Source organism: Plasmodium brasilianum, chromosome 2 (assembly GCF_023973825.1).
Source record: "Plasmodium brasilianum strain Bolivian I chromosome 2, whole genome shotgun sequence".
NCBI classification, from domain to species: Eukaryota; Apicomplexa; class Aconoidasida; order Haemosporida; family Plasmodiidae; genus Plasmodium; species Plasmodium brasilianum.
Genome location: NC_090115.1, coordinates 739,703 through 762,654, shown reverse-complemented (window position 1 = coordinate 762,654; position 22,952 = coordinate 739,703). Strand labels below are relative to the sequence as shown.

Genomic DNA, 22,952 nt, shown 5'->3' with positions numbered 1-22,952 from the left:
AAGCAGCTTAGGAAGATACCAATTTAGTAATTACTTATTAACGTATTTAATAAGCATAAAATGCACTGGGAAAATGCAAGTTCAGAGGGTTATATACAGCATGTTCAATGTGCAGGTGCATATATAGGCATATAATATATTCATATATATATATATATATACAAGTACACATATGCACATCCATACATTTAATGTACATTTAATGCAAACGTACAACTATTGCAATTCATCCCCACACAGCGTCCATTTTTTTTTATGTAATTCTTTCGATGTATTAAAAATGACAACTTACATTTTCCATGATGGAGGAAAGAACATAACTGGAAGGCTTTTCAAAATAAGAATTAAATATTTCTTTCAAATGTATAAACCCCTTTTTATTATAATTGGTGTTAACTGTATCAAAGTCCATGACATTATAAAAAATATTTTCATCCTTTCCAGTTAAAAAATGATTTATATTAAATATATTTTTTCCTTCTCCTACTATTTTATAGGCAGTCGAAACTCCAAGAAACTTCCATTTCCTTAAGCCCAAAAATGAATCAATTTTTTTTTTATCTTTTCTAAACTCTGGTAATTTTTTTTCTAAAATTGATAAAATATCCTTTACTTCATTTCCTTTTTTATCATATAGTTTCATATTAGGTGGAATTAGCGACTTCTTTTCTACACTATCATTATTAGATAAAAATAAGTTGCCAAATATTTGACATGGCATTAAGCGAATATTCTTATCATTAATTGCATTTATATTTGATATAAATAAATATCCTTGTAATATAATCATATATTTATTATTCATTTTGTTGATAATTTTAATCGTACACTGATAAATATTTTTTTCAAGGGGTTCATTAGACCAATAAGCATAAGTGGTATTAGAGGCTGATACTATTTCTTCATAGTTATACACAAACATAGGTAAAGGGTGCATTCGTTCTCCTCTTAGAATGCCAAGGTTATCACTGTCTGAGATTTCTTCACGTACTCCTCCATTTGCTTCATCTTTTGCTTTTCGATCCTTTTTGCTAGTCATTTTGAAATCATCCAAATCTTCCGAATTGTCTGTTTCTTCTTTATTATCCACTTCCTGGCTTTCACTATGTTCATTTCCCTTTTCCATTTCAAATTCCTTATCCATTATAAATACAGGAAGGTAAAATTTCCATACACCCTGTATATCATTTACGACATTTTTCTCCTGATCCTTTAAGTTAATGTTAGAAGTACCTTTCTCACCTCTCTCTGTTTCGTCATAATGTGAAAAATACAATTTATTATGTTCTAATTTTTTCTTATCATTTTCACATCTCCTACGCTTAACTAAGTTCTTACTATTTATAGGATTACAAGGAATATTATATTTTCGAAAAAAACTACTTGACTGCTTTGTTATTACATGAAAACAGTTTATTTTTTTACAATACCATAGTACTGCTTGAACTAATGAAAAAAGAACAAATGGAATTAACCGCATCGTACTTTTTAAAAATACATTTTAAAAAAAGAGACATAGTATTTTGATTAAGCATATTTGTTCTTTTAATAAGGTTATATTTTGAAGCTAAATAATTGTCGCTATATTTTAGGGTATATTTTTAAATGCTCCTTTTTAATAACCTTTAAGGAACTTAAAACTTTAGCGAGCTTTAAACATTTAAAGAACGTAATGACCTTTCAGTTTATCTTTTAGCATATTTGAAAAATTTTCATGCTCTCTTAAAAGCCATTTAACTGTCTCTTAATCACCATTTTACAACTTATAATTGCCAATTTACGTCTCTTACCTGATATTTAATTGTTTCTTAATTACCATTTAATCATCTCTTAATTTCCTTTTAATCGGAAGTTAATTGATTTTTAATAATTTTTTTTTTATCATTTTTTAAAAGCATTTTTTCTCATAGAAAAAGTGGTCAACTGTATTTCAAAAAAAAAAAAATGTGCATACACATAAGCACATAACTTTTAGCATATATTTATTATAAGGTATTTTTTTTTTAAAAATTTTATTAAGTTTAACCCCGATACTATTGTTCATTTGCACATACATCACCATTTTAAAAGGAATATGATCTTATCTGAAGCGTCAGTATTCCCTTCAATATTTAACGTGTTGCTGATTATGATTATCTAAATGCATTTTTCGTTCAATATTTTCTACAAAATATTTCACAATTTTTTTTGCTTTATTTATTTATTTATTAATTTTTTCGCGCTAATAAAATTAGTTGTAAGTTACATTTACGCACCTTTATCCAATAATTTTTAACTTAAAATTTTTATATAATAACCCCTGCATGTAGAATACTAAAACTTTTTCTACAAATAAAAAAAAATTATCCTTTTTTACGTATTTTTTTGTTCCCGCAATTGGAATAAACGCATAGTTAATATAAGGCATGATAATATCTAAAAACAGTGAACATTTAAAAAATTAATTTTTTAAACGAACAGAATTTACGCATATAATGTGCTGTTCAAGTCTTTTTTTTTTTATTATAAAATTTTTTTTTATAGTTAAAAGGATGATTATAATACGAATTTTTAAGAGTAATATATGGAACAGTATGACTGAAAATTTGAATATCTTTTTGCCATTTTATGTTCCCCTAGTCCTGTATGCACATATATATATATATGCATTTCAGTTCAAGTTTTAAATTTTAATTCTTTTCTTTAACATACTATTATTTTTATTATGTAACACTACTCAATGCGTTACATATTCGTGACACCCATATTAATCAACATATAAAAAGGGTATAATTAATTCATTTATACATATGTATATAATGTACATATATAAATTTTTGCATTATTATCACCATAAAATTCCAAGATTTTTCCATCTTTCTTCTAATTGTCTATTGATTCAAAATTGTGAATAAAAATAAAGGTGTGGAAACGTGTTTGAAATACACGATTTAATAATTCTGAAAATAGTAATGTTCGATAATATCTGAAAAATGAAAACCAAATTGTTGTATTCTTTAAAAAAAATTTTTTTAAAAACTTCATAAATATTAATAGAAAAGGAAATACGTTAATTTTTTTTGTTTTTCCATGATTAATGCAAGGAATAACAGTTATATGCACACAAAAAAAAAAAAAAAAAAAAAAAAAAAAAAAAAAAAAAAAAAAAAAAAAAAAAAAAAAAAAAAAAAAAAAAGAAACAAACAAACAAACAAAAAATAAGTATAAAACAAAGGGAAATTAATATAAAAGAAAAAGAAAAAAATCCTTTTTACATAATTTCCAAAGACGCATTTTGTATTGTGAAGTAAAAATATATGCTTCACTAAATTACAATTTATCAACCTACTTGCATTATATAAAAAAAACAGACAAGTATTATATACATATATATATATAAATATTATTTGTGAGATGCAAAGTTCAAAACAAAACAACCATAAAGGGTTGACAAAATAAAATTCGTTATGAAAAAAAAATATATATATATATATATATATATGAGTGTTTTAAAATAGCAACCGCTTTTACTAATTCTGCAACCATGTCTTTTGTTCTTAACATTTTTTGTACTTACATTTAATTGTGCGCATATACAATTGTACGTATGTACGTATGTATGTATGTATGTATATATACATGTATTTTCTTTTACGTAAATTCACATAAACAACAAAAAAAAATTTATATATAAATAATGGGCAATTCCCTATCGAATTCAGCACTATTTCGTCCTACCGAACCAAGTGTCCGTTAAACAAAAAAAAAAAAAAGAAAAGAAATATCACCCCGTATCAGCATAATATATTTCATGTTCATTTTGAATAAAATATAGTGTATGATGCGTATGCAAAAATACATATAAGATGCATAGCTAAGAGTTATATACAAATAAAGCGAATTTGAAAATTCCTTAATTTATTTAAATGTTTCTTTTTCATCATTTATTTATTTATTTTTATTATGAAATGAAAAGGAAAAAGGGTGAATATAAGCAAAATGTAACAAATATATGTGTTCATGATGTGTTCATTTGACGTATATCTATGATGTGTACTTGCATCGGTGTGAATAACTGTAAAAGGGCATATACATTAGCAATAAGCATCAGTAATATGCAATAACAATACACAACGATAAAACGAAGTAATAATAATATGTAATATTTCTTTTTTTTTTTTTTTTTTTCTTAAACCTCAGTATGATGATGACTTGAAAAACCTAATATTTATTCCCGAGTTAATGAATATTGATATAAACAGATTTTGGGATGATAAAACATTTGAAATATTTAATAAAGAAGAGAATACAAAAGAATTAAATAAAAAAAAATTTCCCGCTCTGTTTTTATACAACTCGAAAAAATTAAAAACTAAACATACTATCATGTATTTTCATAGCAATTCTTGTGATTTAGGACAAATATATGATGAGTTACAAAACTTATATAAACATCTACATGCAAATATTTTAGCAATAGAATATGTCGGATTTGGTTTATGTTACTTGGAAGGTTCTACTAATCAGTACAATATTAACCGACGAGCATTGGCTGCATATTATTTTTTAAGATCTTTAAATTTAAAAAGTGAAAATATTATACTGTTTGGTAGATCAATAGGTACAGGTGTTGCTACTAAATTAGCATATAATTTAAAATTGCTTGGAAATTTTGTAGGAGGAATTATATTACATTCGCCATATATATCTATTGAAAAATTAGTTGAGGAATATTTTTCTTATTCTTCTTATATTATTGAAAATATATATGATAATTTTAAAAATCTGTCAATTCTTAGTAACAACGATGATTCTGATACTCCGTTCTTACTTATACATGGAAAAGAAGATGAAGTAATAAGTGTATCTCATTCTGAATATCTCATGAAAAATTTGAATAATAAGTTCAAAACAGCTTCTTATCCTAGTGATTCCTACCATAATTATTACTATGTCATTGACGTAAGTTTTAATGAAAGAAGTTTTGTTACATTATTATTATTTTTTTTTTTTAATATCTTCTGTCTTACTATTTGAGCTCTAAATTTGTATTTATTCCCATGTCCATATGTTTGCATGGTTCATGGGCACTACTGCGCTATTATGATTTTTTTTTTTTTTTTTTTTTTTTAAATATCCATTTTTTGAATAATTTCCTTAAAAATATTTTTTTTTATTATTCTGCAGGACCTTGGTGTACCCATCAAGACATTTCTGGACACCTCGAGCAAATCGCGGTATGAAAGTAGTGTCGACATTATTGTTCCAAAGTCCTTTTTTAAAAAAGAGTAATGAAAACATGACAAAAAAAATAATGATAGTGACAATAATGATAATAACAGTTATGATAGTACATTTATGGTAGTAATAGTTATAGTAACAGTTATGATAGTTACATTTATCATAATAATAATTATCGTAATTCACAAATTTACGAGTGTTATCTCCCCCTCTCCTTTTTTGTTATGCGAATTCTTAGAGCGTCCTCTCTCTGTGGAAGGATAAGAAAAAAGGGGGAAATATATTTACCGTTTCATCATGTCTTACATGTACATAATGAATGAATGTGCGTTCACTACGCTGATACTGTACATATATATATATATTTACATATGAATATATACATGTTAACTCCCCCTTTTTATACTTTTCGTGATAGGCTAACTACATACCGAATAAATTATATCAGAGCAGATGAACATGAAAAGAAAAAGGATGGAAATTTGAAAAAAGCAGATAATACATTGTACCTTCAACAAATAAGAAAAGAAAAAAAGAAAGGAGTAATCAATACAATAAATAATAATAAAAGTGATAAAAGTGATAAAAGTGATAAAAGTGATAAAAGTGACAAAAGTGACAAAAGTGACAAAAGTGACAAAAGTGACAAAAGTGACAAAATGAATAAAAGTATGAATAGAGTTCAAAGATTGGCTGAGGAATATTCAAAGAAACTGGATGCTAATCAGAAAGAAAAAAGTAGTGACACAATAGGTAAAATAAATAAGTATGGGAGTCCTACAAATAAAGATAAATATCACAAAAATAAAGGTATACCTTGTATGGATAAAGAAGTAGACACAGATGTTAGCAGAGAAGGAAAAATAAAACAAAAGAAATATATTGATCATAATTTATTAAATATATCACAAAAAGGAAAAATTAAAACAGGACATAATCAACAAATATGTTCCTCTGAACAAAGCGATTCAAAAAGTGACACTCAAAAAGAAAAAAAAAATTTTTAAAATTCGGTCAAAAATGAATATCCTCAACAAATGATGAGAGTACAGAATATGTAATGGAAAAAAAAAGAGAGATATTTCTAAAATTAAAACGTCGTCAAAAGGTTATTTAGATTAAAAATATAAAAAGGATAACTATAGTGCATATACACTTCCAAAGGGAAGAGTGATAACCAAAGCAAAAAATTAATGTCCGATTATGAAATGAGGAGTATAGACTACTATACCAGGGAAAAAAAAGAAGGAATATAAAAAAGAGAATGCCAAAATACAAATAATAAGAAAGAACACTATAGCGATATTCACAATGCAGAAAGTTAAAAAAATGAAGAAAAAAAAAAAAAGAGGATAATATATCTAAATGCAAACAAAATAAAGATGACACATATTATAGAATAGTACAGAGTGATGAAGTGAAATGTAAATAACAGACTCAGAGAAAAAGGTCACAAAAACAAAAATTGAAAGAATACAAGGGTGGAAAATGAGAAGACCAAATATAGAAAAGACAAAATAGCAATTTGAGAAATGACAAAAAGTAGAAGAACAAATGGATGGTGAGGCACACTGATTTATAATAAAAAAAAATTTTAAAACCACAAAAGTAGCATAATCAGCAAGCAGAAAAGGCAAAACATTTTATGAAATAAATAACTATTTTTAATGATAGGAAGTGACACCATCGTCTACATTTATATCTTTATAAGCATATATAAGTATATACGAATATATGAATATACGAATAAAAGAATATACTAATAAACGAATATACGAATAAACTTTTTATACGTTCAATTTAACCTCTCATATAAGAATACTTATGTTTATGAGCTTGTAAATATGGTACACACATTTTATATTATTTTTTTAATTATAATTATTTACGTATGAACTATTTACATTTTTAATTTTGTTTTTATTGGTAAACAAAAAAAGGAAAAAAAAAAAAAATTGTAATAAATTATAATATATTTAAATATATTACAATATATTAAAATAAACTAATATAAATTAATATAAATAAGGAACAAAAAAAAAATGAAAAATAAAAAAATGAATTCTTTTTGTCCTTTTATGTCTCTAACAATTTGAGCTACCAATCTTGTTCTAATGTGAAGAAAATACACAATATGTGATTTTTCTTTTAACATAACTTTAACTACTTTAGATAAATCACAAAACAGAGAACGGTAGACTACATATATTATGACGCTATTTTATTGTCGAATAATGTAAAAGGAGTGATCGCCAAATTTTAATTAAAATATAAGGGAATTATCTAAAAAGGGGAAAACGTAAAAGCATGTATATATATATGTGCGCACATATGTAGAGTATTTGTTTATATGTACATTCTCATAGAAACAATAAGAAATAATGAGTACAACGCTGAGCACAATGGATTTTACCTCCAACAAATGTAAATACTGCGGACACATTGGACACTTGAATTGTCTGGATCTTTGCGCGTGAATTTTATCAACACAGCTTCTAAGAGTAGGTGAAACGGAAAAAATAGGTATACGTATGCGTGTGTGGGTGTGTGTATGTATATATATGTGCACAAGTACATAAACAGAGGGGGAAAGACTTCTTCAAAAGCGAAATACACTTATTATATAAGCTTATTTTATTTATTATTTACTTGCAAATGGCATGTCCACACGTAAGTAGGTAGGGAGGATTGTCCTTTGAAGATTTATCCCTACTAATAGGACAAGTAAATGAAGAATGGAAAAAGAAACATCCACTCAAATCAACTTCTACTGCTAACGAATTCGAAAACAGAGAAGAGCTTTCTTTTTTCTTCTTATTATTTTGCTCCTTTGCTAATTTATCAATAGAATTATGTGTTCCTTTTGCATTTGCATTATTCGATGAAGAACTATTTTTGGCTTCTTGTAATCTTTTATTGTTTTCCTTCAAAATGGCCTGAGCTTCTATTAATTTTTTCGAGCTTATTAATCCACCGCATACCAGGATGGATAAAGGGCTAAGTTGTGAAAATAAATAAAAAATAAAATAAAATCCAATATATGAAGTACAAATAAAATGAAACACAGTAAAATGAAGTAAAATAAAATGTAGTGCAACAAAATAAAGTACAGTATATTAAGGTAAAATAAAAATAATTAATATCAAAAAAAAGAAAGTATAGACTCTTGATGTGGTATACGCAATACATGATACTATTATGGTGGATAAAAAGAAAATGTGTAAGTTGAAAAACAAAAGTACTTCAGTGATTTCATAATAATAATATGCTGAGCACACGTTACGTATTTATTAGAACTTCCTTCTATTTCTTCTATTATTATTTCATATATATTTTTTTTTTTTTTTTTTTATTTCCGTACCTTTCCAAATGGATGTATACTTTTTTCTCTTTACAATTTTTTTTTTCCTTTCCTTTTTTAAATTTTCTATCTTTAAGATTTCCATTATTATTTTCTTTTCCTGCGCCTTTGCTTTTATTTGGTTTTGAATTTTTTTCATCGTTTTTCATATTATTTTTCTTCTTCTTTTTTTCCTTTTCATTTCCTTTTTTTTTCTTCTTAAATTCACCGCTACTACTACTGCCGCAATTTTTTCTCTCATGATCTGTTTTCCCTTAAAAATATACAATAATGAAACGTATGACATTTTATCTACGATTTCCACAAACAGGTGAATTCAAACAAACATAATGTACAGTGCACATGATGTAAACATAAAACTAAATGTAAAAGAAGCAGTAGAACAATGCAACCGAAAATCTCCTAATTAACTCAAATGTACTCCTTTTACAAAACAAAACAGGCGTAACAAAAACATAGTAAATAAATAATTAAATATAAAAGGATTATTTTAGCTAGAAAAAAAAAAGGGGAAAATTTTTTTTTTTTTTTTTTTTTATACCTATAATTGCGTGTTTCGTTCTTCTTCGCAATTTACAAGTTTCCTTTTTATTTTTATTTGACTTGTTATCACTAGCTTCATTTTTATTTCTCTTCATTTTAGTTTCTGTTTGCTCATCAAGTAAAAAATTGGAATAATATCTTCTCTTTTTAAAGTTTTTCTTGTATGTCCCTAAAAAAACTGCTTTCTTTTCTTTTTTAATTTTTGCCTCAATATTTTCCTTAATTTTTCTTTTTTCTTTATTTCCGCCATCCATTTCTTTTTTGTTCGTTGCAAGCAAATGATCTTTATCACCTTTGATTTCATCCTCAACACAAGTTTTCTTTCCCCACTCATTTTGTTCATCTATTTCTATGTTTTTTTTTTCTATTTGAGCATTTTCTTCATTTACCTTCTCCATTTTATTTCTTCCTTCTCTCTCTCCTTTTTCGTTTATTTCTTCTATGCTTTTATTTATATAATTTTCGTCTACGCTCATTTTATTATTTTCACTCTTTTTATCCCTTTCATTAGTTTCCTCTTCAATTGGAACCCTCTCTATATCTTTTTCCTTTACACGTATCTCTTCACAGAGAAAAATTTTATTATCCTTTTTATTCAGTATGTCTAATTTTTCAATACTGTTAGCATTTCCAGCAACACCACCATCGTTATTACCGCTATCCATCGTGTTTTTGTTCTTATCAACTTCCTGCTTCCCTATCCCTTCGTTTATTTCTTTCACTCGTTCTGCAGGATTCTCTTTTTTCTCTTCTTTCGCGGACTCTTGGTTACACTTACGTTTTTCAACTAACTCTTCATTTATTTCTTCTCTTTTTGAGCATTTTTCAATTTTTACCTTTTCATCTTCATTCTTTTTCTCGTTTTCCTTTTTCAACAGTAAACATTCTTTTGTTAATGTGATAACATCATTCACATCAAAATTTCCTAAAGCACTCGTAGATGATGACTTAACAGAAGATTCGGGGGGGTTGCCCTTTTTTTTATTTACGCACTTGATTTTTATTTTACTTTGCGCCGGGGAGCCTTTTTTATTTTTTTTTGAATTAACCTCATCGCTTCTTTTTGCATTATTATTATTGCTATTGCTGTTATCCCTATTATTATCTTTTTCATTATCTTCCTGTGCCCTTTCCTCGTTTTTCTTTTTCTTATCGTGTTTTTCTTTGTTCTTTTCTTTCCTTCTTTCCTTTTTTTTATTAATTTCACCACTTGCTTTTTTTTTTTTTTTTTTTTTTTTTAATTATTATTATTTTCTTTTCATCATTATTACTTTCATTATTTTTCTCTCTTTTTCTCAGACGATTTCTTCTCTTCACCTTATTCGCCTTCCACTTCAAACAGATGCGTCGAAACTCCGCATTACTTTTATTATTCGACAATGAATTGTGCAAGGTATAGATCTCTCTATTGGTTAAAGCATGAGTTAACAAAATCCTACTAACATCTATAGATGTTTTTGTTAACCTAGTATTTTTTGCAGCTAATATAGCTCTATTGTACGCTTGTATATTGTTTGTATTTAATAAAGCTATCATAGCATTCTTTTTTAAAAAATCTTCTTTAATTAAATCAACTTCTTCTTTTACTTTGTTAATATCCTCTTTCTTATTATCATCAGAGTTAGAAGAACTAGAAAAGTTGATATCATCTCCACTAGAAGAATAAAAAGTATGACCAGAGCTTAAGGATGTATTACTATATGAACTACTGTACCACTGTGCATTTTCATATTCGGTATTTTCCTTAAATTGGGCATATTCTTCTTCAATTTTTTTAATTTTGTTTGATATACTACTACTATTAATGTGATCTCCTCCAACTTCTGTTTTTCTTTTTAATTTTATGATTTTGTTTCCTTTGTTTAAACCACAACTTGTGCTACTACTGTCTATTTCCTTTTTATACTCACTTTCTTCATTTGTTTTCTTCTCTTCATAGGGTAATAATTTGTTAGAACCAATTTCGTTAGACAATAGAGTAGTATCAATTTTTTTTTTTTTTTCATTTATCTTATCATTTTTACAAAGACGATTTAAAAACTTACATTTTGCAAATTTTCTCTTTAAGATATTTGGTCTCCTTACGAAACAGGATTCATTCAACATGTTATATGAGTTCAACCATTGAATATTACTATATGTTTTGTTGTTTCTGTCGTTATTTACATTACTGAAAAAATTATTGCTGCTACAATATGTATTGCTTCCATTATGATGGTTAACATAATAGGAGGAGAACCAATTAGTAAAATTATTCGTGTTTATATTTATGCAATTTTTATGATAACCACAATTTAAATTTTGAATAGAATTACTTAAAATTTTTGTATCCTTATTATCATAAAACTGTGTTGCCTTATTTAACTTTTTATAAGTTTTATACGAGTTATCATTTTGATATATTTGAGATAATTCATTTTCACTTAACTCATACAAATATATACCTTCTGATTCCTTTTTTTCATTCACATCAATATCATTATAATATCTATCTACATTACTATCAAATTTACAGTTACTGTTTATAACATGCTCCTTATCATTTCGAGAATGTACTTCTGAAAAAACGTCCTTTGCACAATTAAAAATGTAACTATACCAACCTTTTTTCAGTTTCTCCACTTCTTCCTCCTCCTCTTCTTCTTCTTCTTTCACTTCATTTTCCTCCTTTCCATCACTTCTTTTCTTGTCCTGATTTTTCTTACTATTACTCAATTTCACTTTTGGTAGAATCAAATTTTTGTTACTTGTGTAATAATCATTGGACGCATCATAGTAGAATGGGTTTCGTTTCCTATTTTCTTCTTTTAATAATTCATAAATATTGTTTTCTATATATTTTTCACTTAACGGACGGGAATTATTTTCCACCTCTAGTTCAACTTGACTGTTATTCAAACCACCTGTCACAATATGTGCGTGCTTTTCCTTATATATATTGTTATGTATTAAAGGTCCCTTATTACGACCCATTTTGATATTTAACGCATATTCTTTTTGACATATCTTATATGAAGAATTTATATTTTGTTCCTTTTGTTTATTTCTTTTCATTATCTTTTCCTTGTTTTTTTTTATTTTTCTTTCTAAAATTTGTTCATTCACCTTTATACTCTTCTTCCTTTCTTTCCTTTTCTTATTTAATTTTGTCATTTCTTTTTTTTTTCCTTTTTTCTTTTTTCTTGAAGTATGTCCATCTCTACTTTCTATGGCTTCCTTTGTTACATAGTCCACGATGGAGCTGCTCTCTTCGTCCTCTTCGCTATCATATACACTGCTATCTATGCTATCGACATGAAGCTCATCATCATCCTCGCTATATTCATAACTTTCACCTTTTTCCTCCTTTTTTGAGGTATTGTGTTTCCCTCTGTTTTTTACTTTTTCTATAAAATTGCTTGCTAAAATTTTTCGAACATTTTTTTTACTCCCATCCTTATTGATCGATCTTATCCCCTTCTTTCCTCCATTTCTTTTTCCCTTTGTGTTCAATTTGTCTTTCCCCTTTACATTAATAATTATTCCTTCTTCATTAAATGCTCGTTTAAAATAATTAAAAACCTTTGAGTGAACATTTGAAAACATGTCTTTAAAAAAGAAATTATCAACACCTATACATATAAAAGTACTTAATCTTGATATATGCGATCTGTTTTCATTATAGTTCATCATAAGATCCCTTAAGCACGTTAAAGCTTTTTCTTTATTTTCTTTTGAATATATTAAATATTTAATACAATGTAATAAATATATTAGCTTGGAATATTTCTTCTTAGTCGATTCACTGCAATTATTGTACCAATCAATACATGTAACTACTTCAAAATTTTTTAAATTATATAAAATGGTATGTAGCTTTCTATAACCCTCAAATACTTCCTTCTCAATTAATGTATGTTTGATATCTATTTGTTCAGAATTATTCTCAAAGCTTATTTTGCTTATGTATTCTTTTTTTAATTCATGAAATAACTTGCCTTTGTAATTTTTAACTTTATCTATTTTTATGTTATTAAGAAGGATAGAATATTTGCCATTATTATAATACCTGTCTTTACTAGGATTACCCATTACTTCATCATTTCTAATATCATAAAAGGATATTTCATCCTTAATATGTTTATAATTATGGTGGTCTCCTAAAATGTTATTACTGTAATATTTACTATTGTCATCATTTACACTTTCAGAATGATTCCATTCTAAAGCATCATTCTTAGAGCAGTTCCTGTCAGTATATAATTCTATTCCTTTTAAAAGGGGTACCTGTTTCATTTTTTCCTTTTTTCCTCCACAAGATAATGGGCAAATATTACGAATAAACGTAAGCTTACCTAACAATTTAGACTTACTAAATGTCTCCCTATCTTTATCAAATACATTTTGCTCATTTTTATTTCCTAAAATGGGAACAATCCCATCCTTTACCTTTGCATTATAAGAATTCAATGTTGAATTATCATTTGGCTCATTTGTCATATTTATACCATTTTTCTTTATTCTTTTTTCTTTCTTTTTTTCAATTTCCTTATTCAATACATAATACATAAAGAAATCCCCCTTTTGCAAAAAATGCAATAGAATTAATCTAAGAATAACATCCTTTTTTATATAAATATTTTTGAAAATTTCAGGTGTCTCCTGTTTAATTAAAGATATTATTCCTCTATATGATAACAGTAAAATGTTGTAAAACTTTTTATTTTCTTCATTTACTTTTTCTGTCAATTTTAATTCTTTCACATCTTTCACTAGTTCTTTTACATCGTAATTACTTTTGACATCTCTATGACTAGAAATGATGCTTTTAACTGCTGCATTATTACCACTATTATTATTATTATCCCTATTGTTATTATTATCACAACTATTATTATTATTCCTTTTATTATTATTACCACTGCTATTATTATCACTTAAACTTTCGCGTTCGCTTTTCATATTTTCCTTTTTCTTTATTCTTTCTTCTACATCCCTTTTTGCCCTTTGAACTTTTTCTAAGAGTTTATCTATACTGTCCAGGTAAAAGTTAAAAGTATCATTTTGCTTTACTTTAAATTCTCTTATTTCACTTTCAACTTCTTCAAAATATAGGTTTTTTGGACTGCTACTTTCTGCTGAATAGTTTTCTTCACCCATTTTAGCTATCGCCGCTATTGCATTTATCGATAAGTAAACGTTCACACATAAGCATGTAATGTATATGTATGCATATGTATATAGATGAATTCATATGTATGTATGCATATATATATGAGAGTATATGTATATATACAAATATCAGCAACGCAGCGTTTCAAATAAAGCTAAACTGAGAGAAAATTAAGGACTACATAAAAAATTAGTAATGAAGAAGTTACCTTTTAAAAAATAAAAATAATGGAGAATTGAAAAGGTAAGAAAATGGAAAATGAAAAAAAAACTGAAAAAATAAAAGCATTTTTAAATTACTGCAGCACAAAAAAAAAAAAAAAAAAAAAACTCACATATATGTAAGCATATACATTTGCATGTATTTGCATAAGTACGTATTTATGTATGCATGTATTCACGTATGTACTTACATTTGTACGCATTTAGGTATGTATGTATTCAGGTATGTTTTTACATTTGTATGCATTTATGTATGTATGTATAAATTTGCATATATATGCATTTACATATGTACATGGTATATACCCACACACAAGCGCCCTGCACCACCTAAACAATCAAGCATGCGCTGTTTTCATATTTTATATACATATATATATTTTTTATTTTATACCCTTAAAATTGTTTCTAAGCAGCAACTGCAGTAACAACTTATTAACTGTCTACCTGTTTCGTCCAGTGTATTTTCTCTCTTTTACTCTTAGTGCGTAAAAATGTTAATATATATGTCCTTAAAAATTAATTGCTTTATTCATTTGATTTACATCATAACAGAAAATACATATAGGAGAAATATTTCATGTAAAATAGCAAAAATTGAAACAATTATTAAACTAAAAACGCGAGAAACAAAAAAAAATTTAATAAAACAATAATTGTAAATTAAATAAATTATTGTCTACTACTATACCATTTTAATGGTAATGTTAAAAGTACGTTTAAAAAAAAAAGAAAAAAAAACGAAAGAAAAGAAAAGAAAAGAAACGAGAAGAAATGAATACAGAAAATAAACGAAAAGAAAAAAAACAAAAAACCAACTCTGATTTATAAAAATCTTGTAAGACATAATATAATATTTTAAACATGAAAAAAAAAAAATATTAAAATGTACAAAAAGGAAACCATTAAAAAATATATATATCAAATAAAATGAGGAAAACATAATTTTCCATTCATTAATTTCATCTAATTAATTTACAGGAAAAATATGCTCATCATAAGTGTATAAGAAAGTCTTAAAAAACAAAGAAGCAATTTCTTTGAAATAATGGTATACATATATTTGTAAGTATATATACATATACACATATACATTATATATATATAAATGAACTTTTTTTAATTCGCCTTTCCCTTAAATTATCAACAAATGAAGAGATACATAAAAAAAAGGAAAAAAAAATTTTTTTTTTTTTAAAACACAAAGTTCAATATGTTTATAAATTAAATGCACATAAAATTCATAAAAGGTAAAATTGTTAGTAAAGAACATAAGAAATTTCAACTACAGTGAAATGAAAAAATTGATATTATTTTACAGAAAATTAAATAACGAACATTTAAAAAAAAAAAAAAAAAAGGTAACTTCAAAATTAAATTTTAATCAACCATATAATTAAATATGATATTTTTGACGTGTACCCTATGTTCACATTTTACACCTAAATATGTAAATGATTTATACGTGCATATATATATACATATACATATATATATATATATACATTGTACACTATATTGAGTTAATTATCTATAATTGATGCAGGCTTAAAAGCACATTGAAGAACATATAAACGATTATCCACGAAGACTATTCATTTAAAAAAATAATTTTCCTTCACAAACATTTTTTTTTTTTTTTATTCATATAAATATGGGTGAAATTCAAGTAATATTTTTATTTATTTAAAAAAAAAAAAAAAAAAAAAAAAAAAAGTATTACAATTTTTCTTTAATTTAAAAGAAATAAAATAAAAATATAATGGAAAAAATATGTGAAAATCCTCTGCAAAGTGATATAGTAGCTTATGTATATTATATATATATATATATATATATATATATATATATATAATATATATATATCACTTTTCGTTAACTCATTTCATATAACAATATATATATGTATGTACGGTTTCATATATGTTCATACTTTTGTATGTACTCCTACTAATAAACAGAAATCAAGAATTGTAGACTTGTTTAATTTAAAGAAAAAAGATCAAGATTATATTGATAAGAAAGATTTAATAACAATACTAAAATCTTTAGGGTACATTAAGAAAATATGGCCTTAGTTTATCTGTAGAACGTTTTTTCCTTATGTGTACATATGTATAGATTAACATATATATGTATTTTGTAGCTTTTGGTTCAATTAAAAATCTACTTTTCAAGTTATTTTACCTCTTATGGAAATATACTTAAAACCTGTTTTCATCTTAAAATATACATATATATATGTGGATATATGGATGGAACATGCATTCATCCTACTACATTTGTGTGCATCATTTTTCTCAAAAACTGACTCTACCTTTTTTTCAATTTGGTATCTCTTCTTATGGACAGGTTTAAAATATGTTATGAAATATTTCAAGACGATAAAAAGAGCTACAGTTTTGATGAACTGAATGACTATATTCTTAAATTTCAAAGCAACTATTATGGAAAGAAAAAAATTGAAAATTGTATTAAGTTTTTGAACCCATCCCGTATGTACATATATATATACACATTTTTCCCCTGTTTTTAATTAAACTTTTTAATGACTTTTTTTTTCTTTTTTTTTTTTTTTATTAATTATTTCCCCTTTTTCCTTTTAAATAGATGAAATGATAAATAAAAATGCGTTAAAATCTCTCTTATGCGAAAATGGGAATAAGTTCACAGAAAACGAATTTAAAAAGTTCCTAGTTGATGTACCTGTAATGTTTATTTTTCCTTGTTAATTTTACGAAAAAAAAAAAAAAATTATCAAAACATTAGATATGCAATACATTTTTTTTTCTTTTTAAATATATAAACAAAATTTAGGTGGATATAGACGGAAACATTAAACATTCTGACTTAGTTGAAAAGTACAAAGACTTTTAAAAAAAAAGAAAAAAAAATATACATATGTACATATATATTAGCAGTCGTTTCGTTATTAATCTGAATTATCTAGGTTTTAACATTTCTAACAACTAATTTTACAGTTTCTCTAACTATGTGGATTACTGAAGAAATAGAAAGGTTATGCGAAAAATGTTAAAAGTGAGAAGAGACTGTATCTACAGTTATCCTTTAAATATGCCTTTTTTTTTTCTTTTTTTCTTTTTTATGGTGATGTAGTATGCCTTTCGTTATTATTAAGAATATCAATTAATAATTTAAACGTATCTTTTATTTCTTTTTCATTCATATTTTTTAAAAAATGGGATAGCTTCTCCATGTTATGATTATCCTTGTTTGAATAAAAATAAAACAACTTTATTAAATTATTTGTATCTATATCAATTAAATTATATAGTAATTTTGCTTTATCTTTATCAATTTTATTAATGTTCAAGTTTATGTAACTGTTTATTAACGTATCTAGCTCTAGCATGCCAACCTAATAAGAAGATAAATAAACACATGTGTATGCCCAAGCAAACATATTTTTTGGTAAAAACACTTGAACAATCAAGTATATATCATTAATATAATATTCATTAAAAAGTGATCATAAGAATGAATACTCTCGGTTAGAGTTCAATAATTTTTTCTGCTTTTATGAGTTGAATACATATAGAAGTACAAACTTGCGTACAAGCATACACGTATACTTATGCACTCGCTCATACTTCATATACACACATATAATTTATGTATCACTATTCTCAGATTCTCCCATTCTATGCAATATTCATTTTTTATATTTTTTTTATAAATTTTCCAAAACTAACACTTCTAAATTTATATCTTAACTTTTTTTTTAAAATTGTGAAATCTTCCTCAGTCATATTTTTATGAGTACAAATGAACTTTCGTAAAAAACTCGAAATATGCTTCATCTTATGATGCTTTATTTTATTTTTTTTAAATTAAAAATGAGAAATATTCATTAATTTTGGTAACTCCATCTTTATATGTACTTAATGAGTTTTATTTTTATTGATTTGTAAAATGTACAAAGTACGTGTTAATTTATTTACTCATATATAGTTTTGCTTTGTGCAAATTTACTATTATGTAATTGTAGCATTTTCAATTTTTTGTATAAATAGGAGGTAAAATTTTTTATTCGACTTTTGTTACACATCCCAAAAACAAAAGAAAAAAAAAAAAAAAGAAAATTAAATTGAATCATTATAAATTAAGTTGAATAAAATAAAATAAATAAATTAAATAAAACAATACAAAATAAATAGTAAGAGAAGTTAAATTTTACGGTAAAACATGATGTTCCAGGAGCAACAAAAAATCAGGAAACCAAAATTTTAAAGGCAGAAATTTAAATAAGCAACACGATTGAAGGTGGAAGTGCGAAAAAACTGAACGCCAAACGGTTAACACATTGGAAGCCAATTCAAAAAAAAGAAAGAAGTTAAATTAATAAAAAAGAAGGGTAAAGCACCGAAGATAGTATAAAGGTGGGATGCAAGGAATGTAATAAAAATAGGGTTTTTCATCGAATAGTAAAAAGTTTGATGAGATGTACGATACTGTGTATACAAGTTAATATATATATATATATATACTCATATACGTGCGTACGGTTAACTGGGTATCACGCTTAAATGTGAAAAATGGGGAAGGGCGCTGTACACCCAAATGGCTCAAACTTTTGCAGATCTCTAAAATACAATATTGTAGACAAAATGAGAAAACTTGTTGAAACCAATTTGTATGACAGACCACGATGGCTAGAGTGGTCAGAAAGGGCTCCACCAATGGAAATATACAACATCAGTTTGAAGTCAAAATATAATAATAATAAATACATGGATTTAATAAAATTTCTCTTAAAAAAATACCCCCATTTGAGATTTCAGGATTGCTACGTTGAAGGTAATAATAACATAAAGGGGTATGACTTCTTTAGAAATGATCATATAATTACTCAAATGGCTACTCATCAGTTATATTACATGAATAGGGGATATGGAAAAAAAGAGGCTTTAGAAAAAGTAGAAAAAGAATTTTATAATAGAAGAATGATGATTGAAAAGCAGCAAAAAATAAATATGTGCTTAGCTATTGATGAAAAAATTAAACCTCTTTATACTAATGGTTACTCCTATTTATATGAAAAAATGGCTGACAATGAAAAGACATATCTAAACGTTATACTTAAAAAATTAAGATATATGAGGCAAAAATTAGAAAAGGAGAATAAAGCAAATGATATTAATCCAAATGATAAAATCAACAGTACTTCAAAATACTCGGAAAGTGATAACACATCGAAAAAAGACAATGAATAACCTCATTTAACTATTTCAAGATATAAACATAAAACGAAAAGGACAGGATAAATACAAAAATTAAAGGAAAAATTTTGATTGCACAACATGTGAAAAGAACGGGATGTGAGGAAAAAAAAACAAAATAAAACAAATTAATTATGGCATATATATTTTCAAACCATTAAGAAAGAGCATTAAATAAGTCTAATGAGCAAATACATTTTTCTTGACATATAATAAAAGTTAAAATTTGCAGGTTGAACGTGTGTAAATGTTTATCACATGCATTGCGGGTTTCTACTATTTTTCTAATTTAACCATTTGGTATATTTATCCCCTTTGCATTTTTGCGTGTTAATGTATTATAGAAGGGCATGTCTATACACACATATGTGTTATATATGTATATATATATATATATATTAATCCATAAATCAGGCTTAGAAAAAGTAAAAAAATGACAATGCGATGGGTGGAAAACAATAAATTATGAAAAATGTATACACATGTATTGGTACACTAACGAACATATAGATGAGTGCCTAAACTCACTATGAGTTTTTTTTTTTTTTTTACCCGTTCTGCGTAAGAATTAAATATACTACTATATTTTTCATGAAATGAATAAGAAAAACGTAAAAAATAAAACGCAAAAACAAAGAAACACCCCCCCTTATATGATACTATTTCTTAAAGGTTAAGTAAACATCTTCATTGAGGTGATCATATAAAACATTGTTGATAATATGTTCCTGAGTATAGTCAGGAAGATTTTCCAAATTGGAGCAGATAGAAGCCCCTATAAATTGACGTAAATTAGGGGATATTTTAGGAAGGAGAAAATTTATTTTATTTCCAAAATCTTTAATGAATGTTTTTTTTTCCTTTAGTACTTCATAGAATGTTTGTGTAATTTTTGAAATAATTCCCTTAATATTACTACAACCACCAACCAGTAATATATTATAAAAAACAGAGGATTCAAAAATATTCAATTTATCTACTATAGATGAAAGTAAAGAGTATATATTCTGCTCATGATCCATATTGAATAATATTTCACAAGCCTTCCATCTAGTGTTAGGTTCTATAATTATTTCATAATTTTTAAATTGATATAAAACATATTTATCACTGCTAAAATTAGTTTTTTCATTTTTTAAATAACAATATCTTATTTTCATATTTTCAATATTATCATCTGTCATGCTATCAATAACATTTAAAATTTCATCTAGAGGATATAAATTATAGTAATAGTTTAATAATTCAGATGATATATCTGTATCTATATTTTTTTTTTTTTCATGTACATTTATCACTTTTTCACCTGAACATGTCATATTGTTGTACCGATTATTATTAACGCTGTTAGAGCTAGCACCATTAGAACTGTACGTGATATCATTATTTGGATCTTTCCCTTTACACATATTTCTTTTTATGTATTGTTCTTTTAATAATCTTTTAATTTCATTATTGATATAAAATCCACCATTGTTTATATAGGTATAATGATGATATAAAGGAAATCCATTTATTATAGGCAACAATCTACAATTTAAATAACCCAAATCAATTACAACACATGTATTGCAGTTGCACAGATATAATGGAGATACTAAGTCGTTGATATAAGAAATTGAAGAATATTCAAAATTTTCTATTAAACTTTTACAAAGAGCATATTTAATTATTGTAGGGATAAACATATTCAAAACGACAATAACTTTTTTTGCCTTGTTACTTGTTTTAAGGAAATTATGAAATATTTTGAAAACAAATTCTTCAAAAAATTTGTTCCATAAGTTAATATCTTGGTTATATTTATATTCGTAATGGTAAATCAAGTTCTTTCCTTTTTCTTTTCTTTTCTCATTGGGTTCATGTTTTTCTAATTTATTATTATTTTCATCTCCATCGATGTAATTCCCTTCATCATCTTCAGCATATCCATTATATATGATACTTTTAGCCGAAGTAGCGTAATCCTCTGCACGGTTATGAGTAGAAAAGTTATCGGCACCTTCGGCAGGCGAAGCCATATTATTAGAAAAACTTACTTTCTTTGTTAGTTCATCCGATTTTTCTTTTTCAGTAGACAATGAATAACCTGTCTCTTTATATAACTCAGTTTCGCCCTTTTCCTTTTTTGAAAACATTTGTATTATCTCATAAATTTTATTTTTGTCTTCAACAACATTATGAAAATTTTCGTTGTAAAGAAAAAAATCTGGCGTGATATGAACCGATAGAGGTTTGTGTAATCCTGAAAAGCCTACATAGGTGTATTTTCTTCCTATAAAATATTAATAAGTAAATTGTGCGCATAAATAAACAACAGAATATTAACAAATGGCATGCACATACAATGTAAGCATGTTTCAAAAAGTTCTTAAAAGTAGTAGGAAAATGTACTCTCTTGAATATTTAAAAAAATTGGCATTAATAAAATTATACAAAGGCACACAAACGGAAAAAGTAAAAAATACATTGGGATATACATATGCACACATGAACACATGAATATATTTGTTGTGCTTTCCGCCTTTACCCATTTGTAGTATGTAGTATTTATATTCATTTTCGTAATCATTTTTTTTAAGCCTTTTTTCCATTTCTAAGTATACAGAGAAAACAAAAGGAATGTACGCCCACTATGTTAGTGTGTGGTTAATATATTTTCTTTTTTTTCCCCCTCTTGCTCATGAAGCTTTTTATGTATGTCTGTTTAATTTTTTTACGTATTTTCTTCTAAAATTATTAAACTATCACAAAGTAAATTAAAATTGTCAGTTGTCTACCTTAATTTGATCTCAAAAAGAAAAAAATCAGAAATAAATGTACAAATGTAATAAAAGCACAATTTTACAAGTATCATTATCAGAACACTGCTTCAAGTTACTCTTAGAACGCAGCACAATGTATATCCTTATGCACACTCTTGGCATATGAATTATCTCAATATTTATTTGTACATTTTTTTTTGTTTTCTTTTTTTTTTTGCCCTTTTTTCTTGCAATTTCGTACACATGTGTTATTAAACATAAAAGGAAAGGTCTATCTTAATATATAGTAAAAATAAACATTTTTAATTCTCTAAAAATATGTAACTGTACGGATAAAAAAGAAACAAAATAGAAGACCACTTTTATACAAAGTAAGGTGGAGAATACTGTTCTTAATTTGCAATTTGAGCAGTGCGTTTTTTAAATAACATTATTATTTTTTTTTCCTTT

The 22,952-nt window shown here is 25.8% G+C and overlaps 7 protein-coding genes across 7 annotated transcripts; 3 read left to right on the top strand and 4 right to left on the bottom strand.

Moving 5' to 3' along the window:
• Positions 1-274: 274 nt before the first annotated feature.
• On the bottom strand, positions 275-1,480 carry MKS88_000754 (uncharacterized protein; the record flags this gene model as incomplete). The annotated part of the gene is made up of 1 exon (XM_067218841.1): positions 275-1,480. One exon carries the CDS (start codon positions 1,478-1,480, stop codon positions 275-277), a length of 1,206 nt encoding a protein of 401 aa, XP_067075536.1.
• A 2,196-nt stretch (positions 1,481-3,676) lies between these two features.
• MKS88_000753 (alpha/beta hydrolase) lies at positions 3,677-6,227 on the top strand (the record flags this gene model as incomplete). Its single annotated transcript, XM_067218830.1, has 4 exons — positions 3,677-3,727; positions 4,180-4,941; positions 5,167-5,267; positions 5,639-6,227. The coding sequence occupies 4 exons, from the start codon at positions 3,677-3,679 to the stop codon at positions 6,225-6,227; spliced, it is 1,503 nt and encodes a 500-aa protein (XP_067075535.1).
• Positions 6,228-7,479: 1,252 nt separating this feature from the next.
• On the bottom strand, positions 7,480-14,263 carry MKS88_000752 (RING zinc finger protein; the record flags this gene model as incomplete). Its single annotated transcript, XM_067218819.1, has 6 exons — positions 7,480-7,503; positions 7,634-7,715; positions 7,870-8,217; positions 8,582-8,834; positions 9,123-10,337; positions 10,396-14,263. 6 exons carry the CDS (start codon positions 14,261-14,263, stop codon positions 7,480-7,482), a joined length of 5,790 nt encoding a protein of 1,929 aa, XP_067075534.1.
• Positions 14,264-16,259: 1,996 nt separating this feature from the next.
• MKS88_000751 (uncharacterized protein) lies at positions 16,260-17,374 on the top strand (the record flags this gene model as incomplete). Its single annotated transcript, XM_067218808.1, has 5 exons — positions 16,260-16,307; positions 16,459-16,550; positions 16,850-16,992; positions 17,108-17,205; positions 17,315-17,374. 5 exons carry the CDS (start codon positions 16,260-16,262, stop codon positions 17,372-17,374), a joined length of 441 nt encoding a protein of 146 aa, XP_067075533.1.
• Positions 17,375-17,600: 226 nt separating this feature from the next.
• Positions 17,601-18,318, bottom strand: MKS88_000750 (SDH5 domain-containing protein; the record flags this gene model as incomplete). The annotated part of the gene is made up of 2 exons (XM_067218797.1): positions 17,601-17,876; positions 18,211-18,318. The coding sequence occupies 2 exons, from the start codon at positions 18,316-18,318 to the stop codon at positions 17,601-17,603; spliced, it is 384 nt and encodes a 127-aa protein (XP_067075532.1).
• A 735-nt stretch (positions 18,319-19,053) lies between these two features.
• On the top strand, positions 19,054-19,731 carry MKS88_000749 (uncharacterized protein; the record flags this gene model as incomplete). Its single annotated transcript, XM_067218786.1, has 1 exon — positions 19,054-19,731. The coding sequence occupies one exon, from the start codon at positions 19,054-19,056 to the stop codon at positions 19,729-19,731; it is 678 nt and encodes a 225-aa protein (XP_067075531.1).
• A 665-nt stretch (positions 19,732-20,396) lies between these two features.
• On the bottom strand, positions 20,397-22,331 carry MKS88_000748 (actin-like protein; the record flags this gene model as incomplete). The annotated part of the gene is made up of 2 exons (XM_067218775.1): positions 20,397-22,012; positions 22,268-22,331. The coding sequence occupies 2 exons, from the start codon at positions 22,329-22,331 to the stop codon at positions 20,397-20,399; spliced, it is 1,680 nt and encodes a 559-aa protein (XP_067075530.1).
• Between the last annotated feature and the right edge of the window lie 621 nt (positions 22,332-22,952).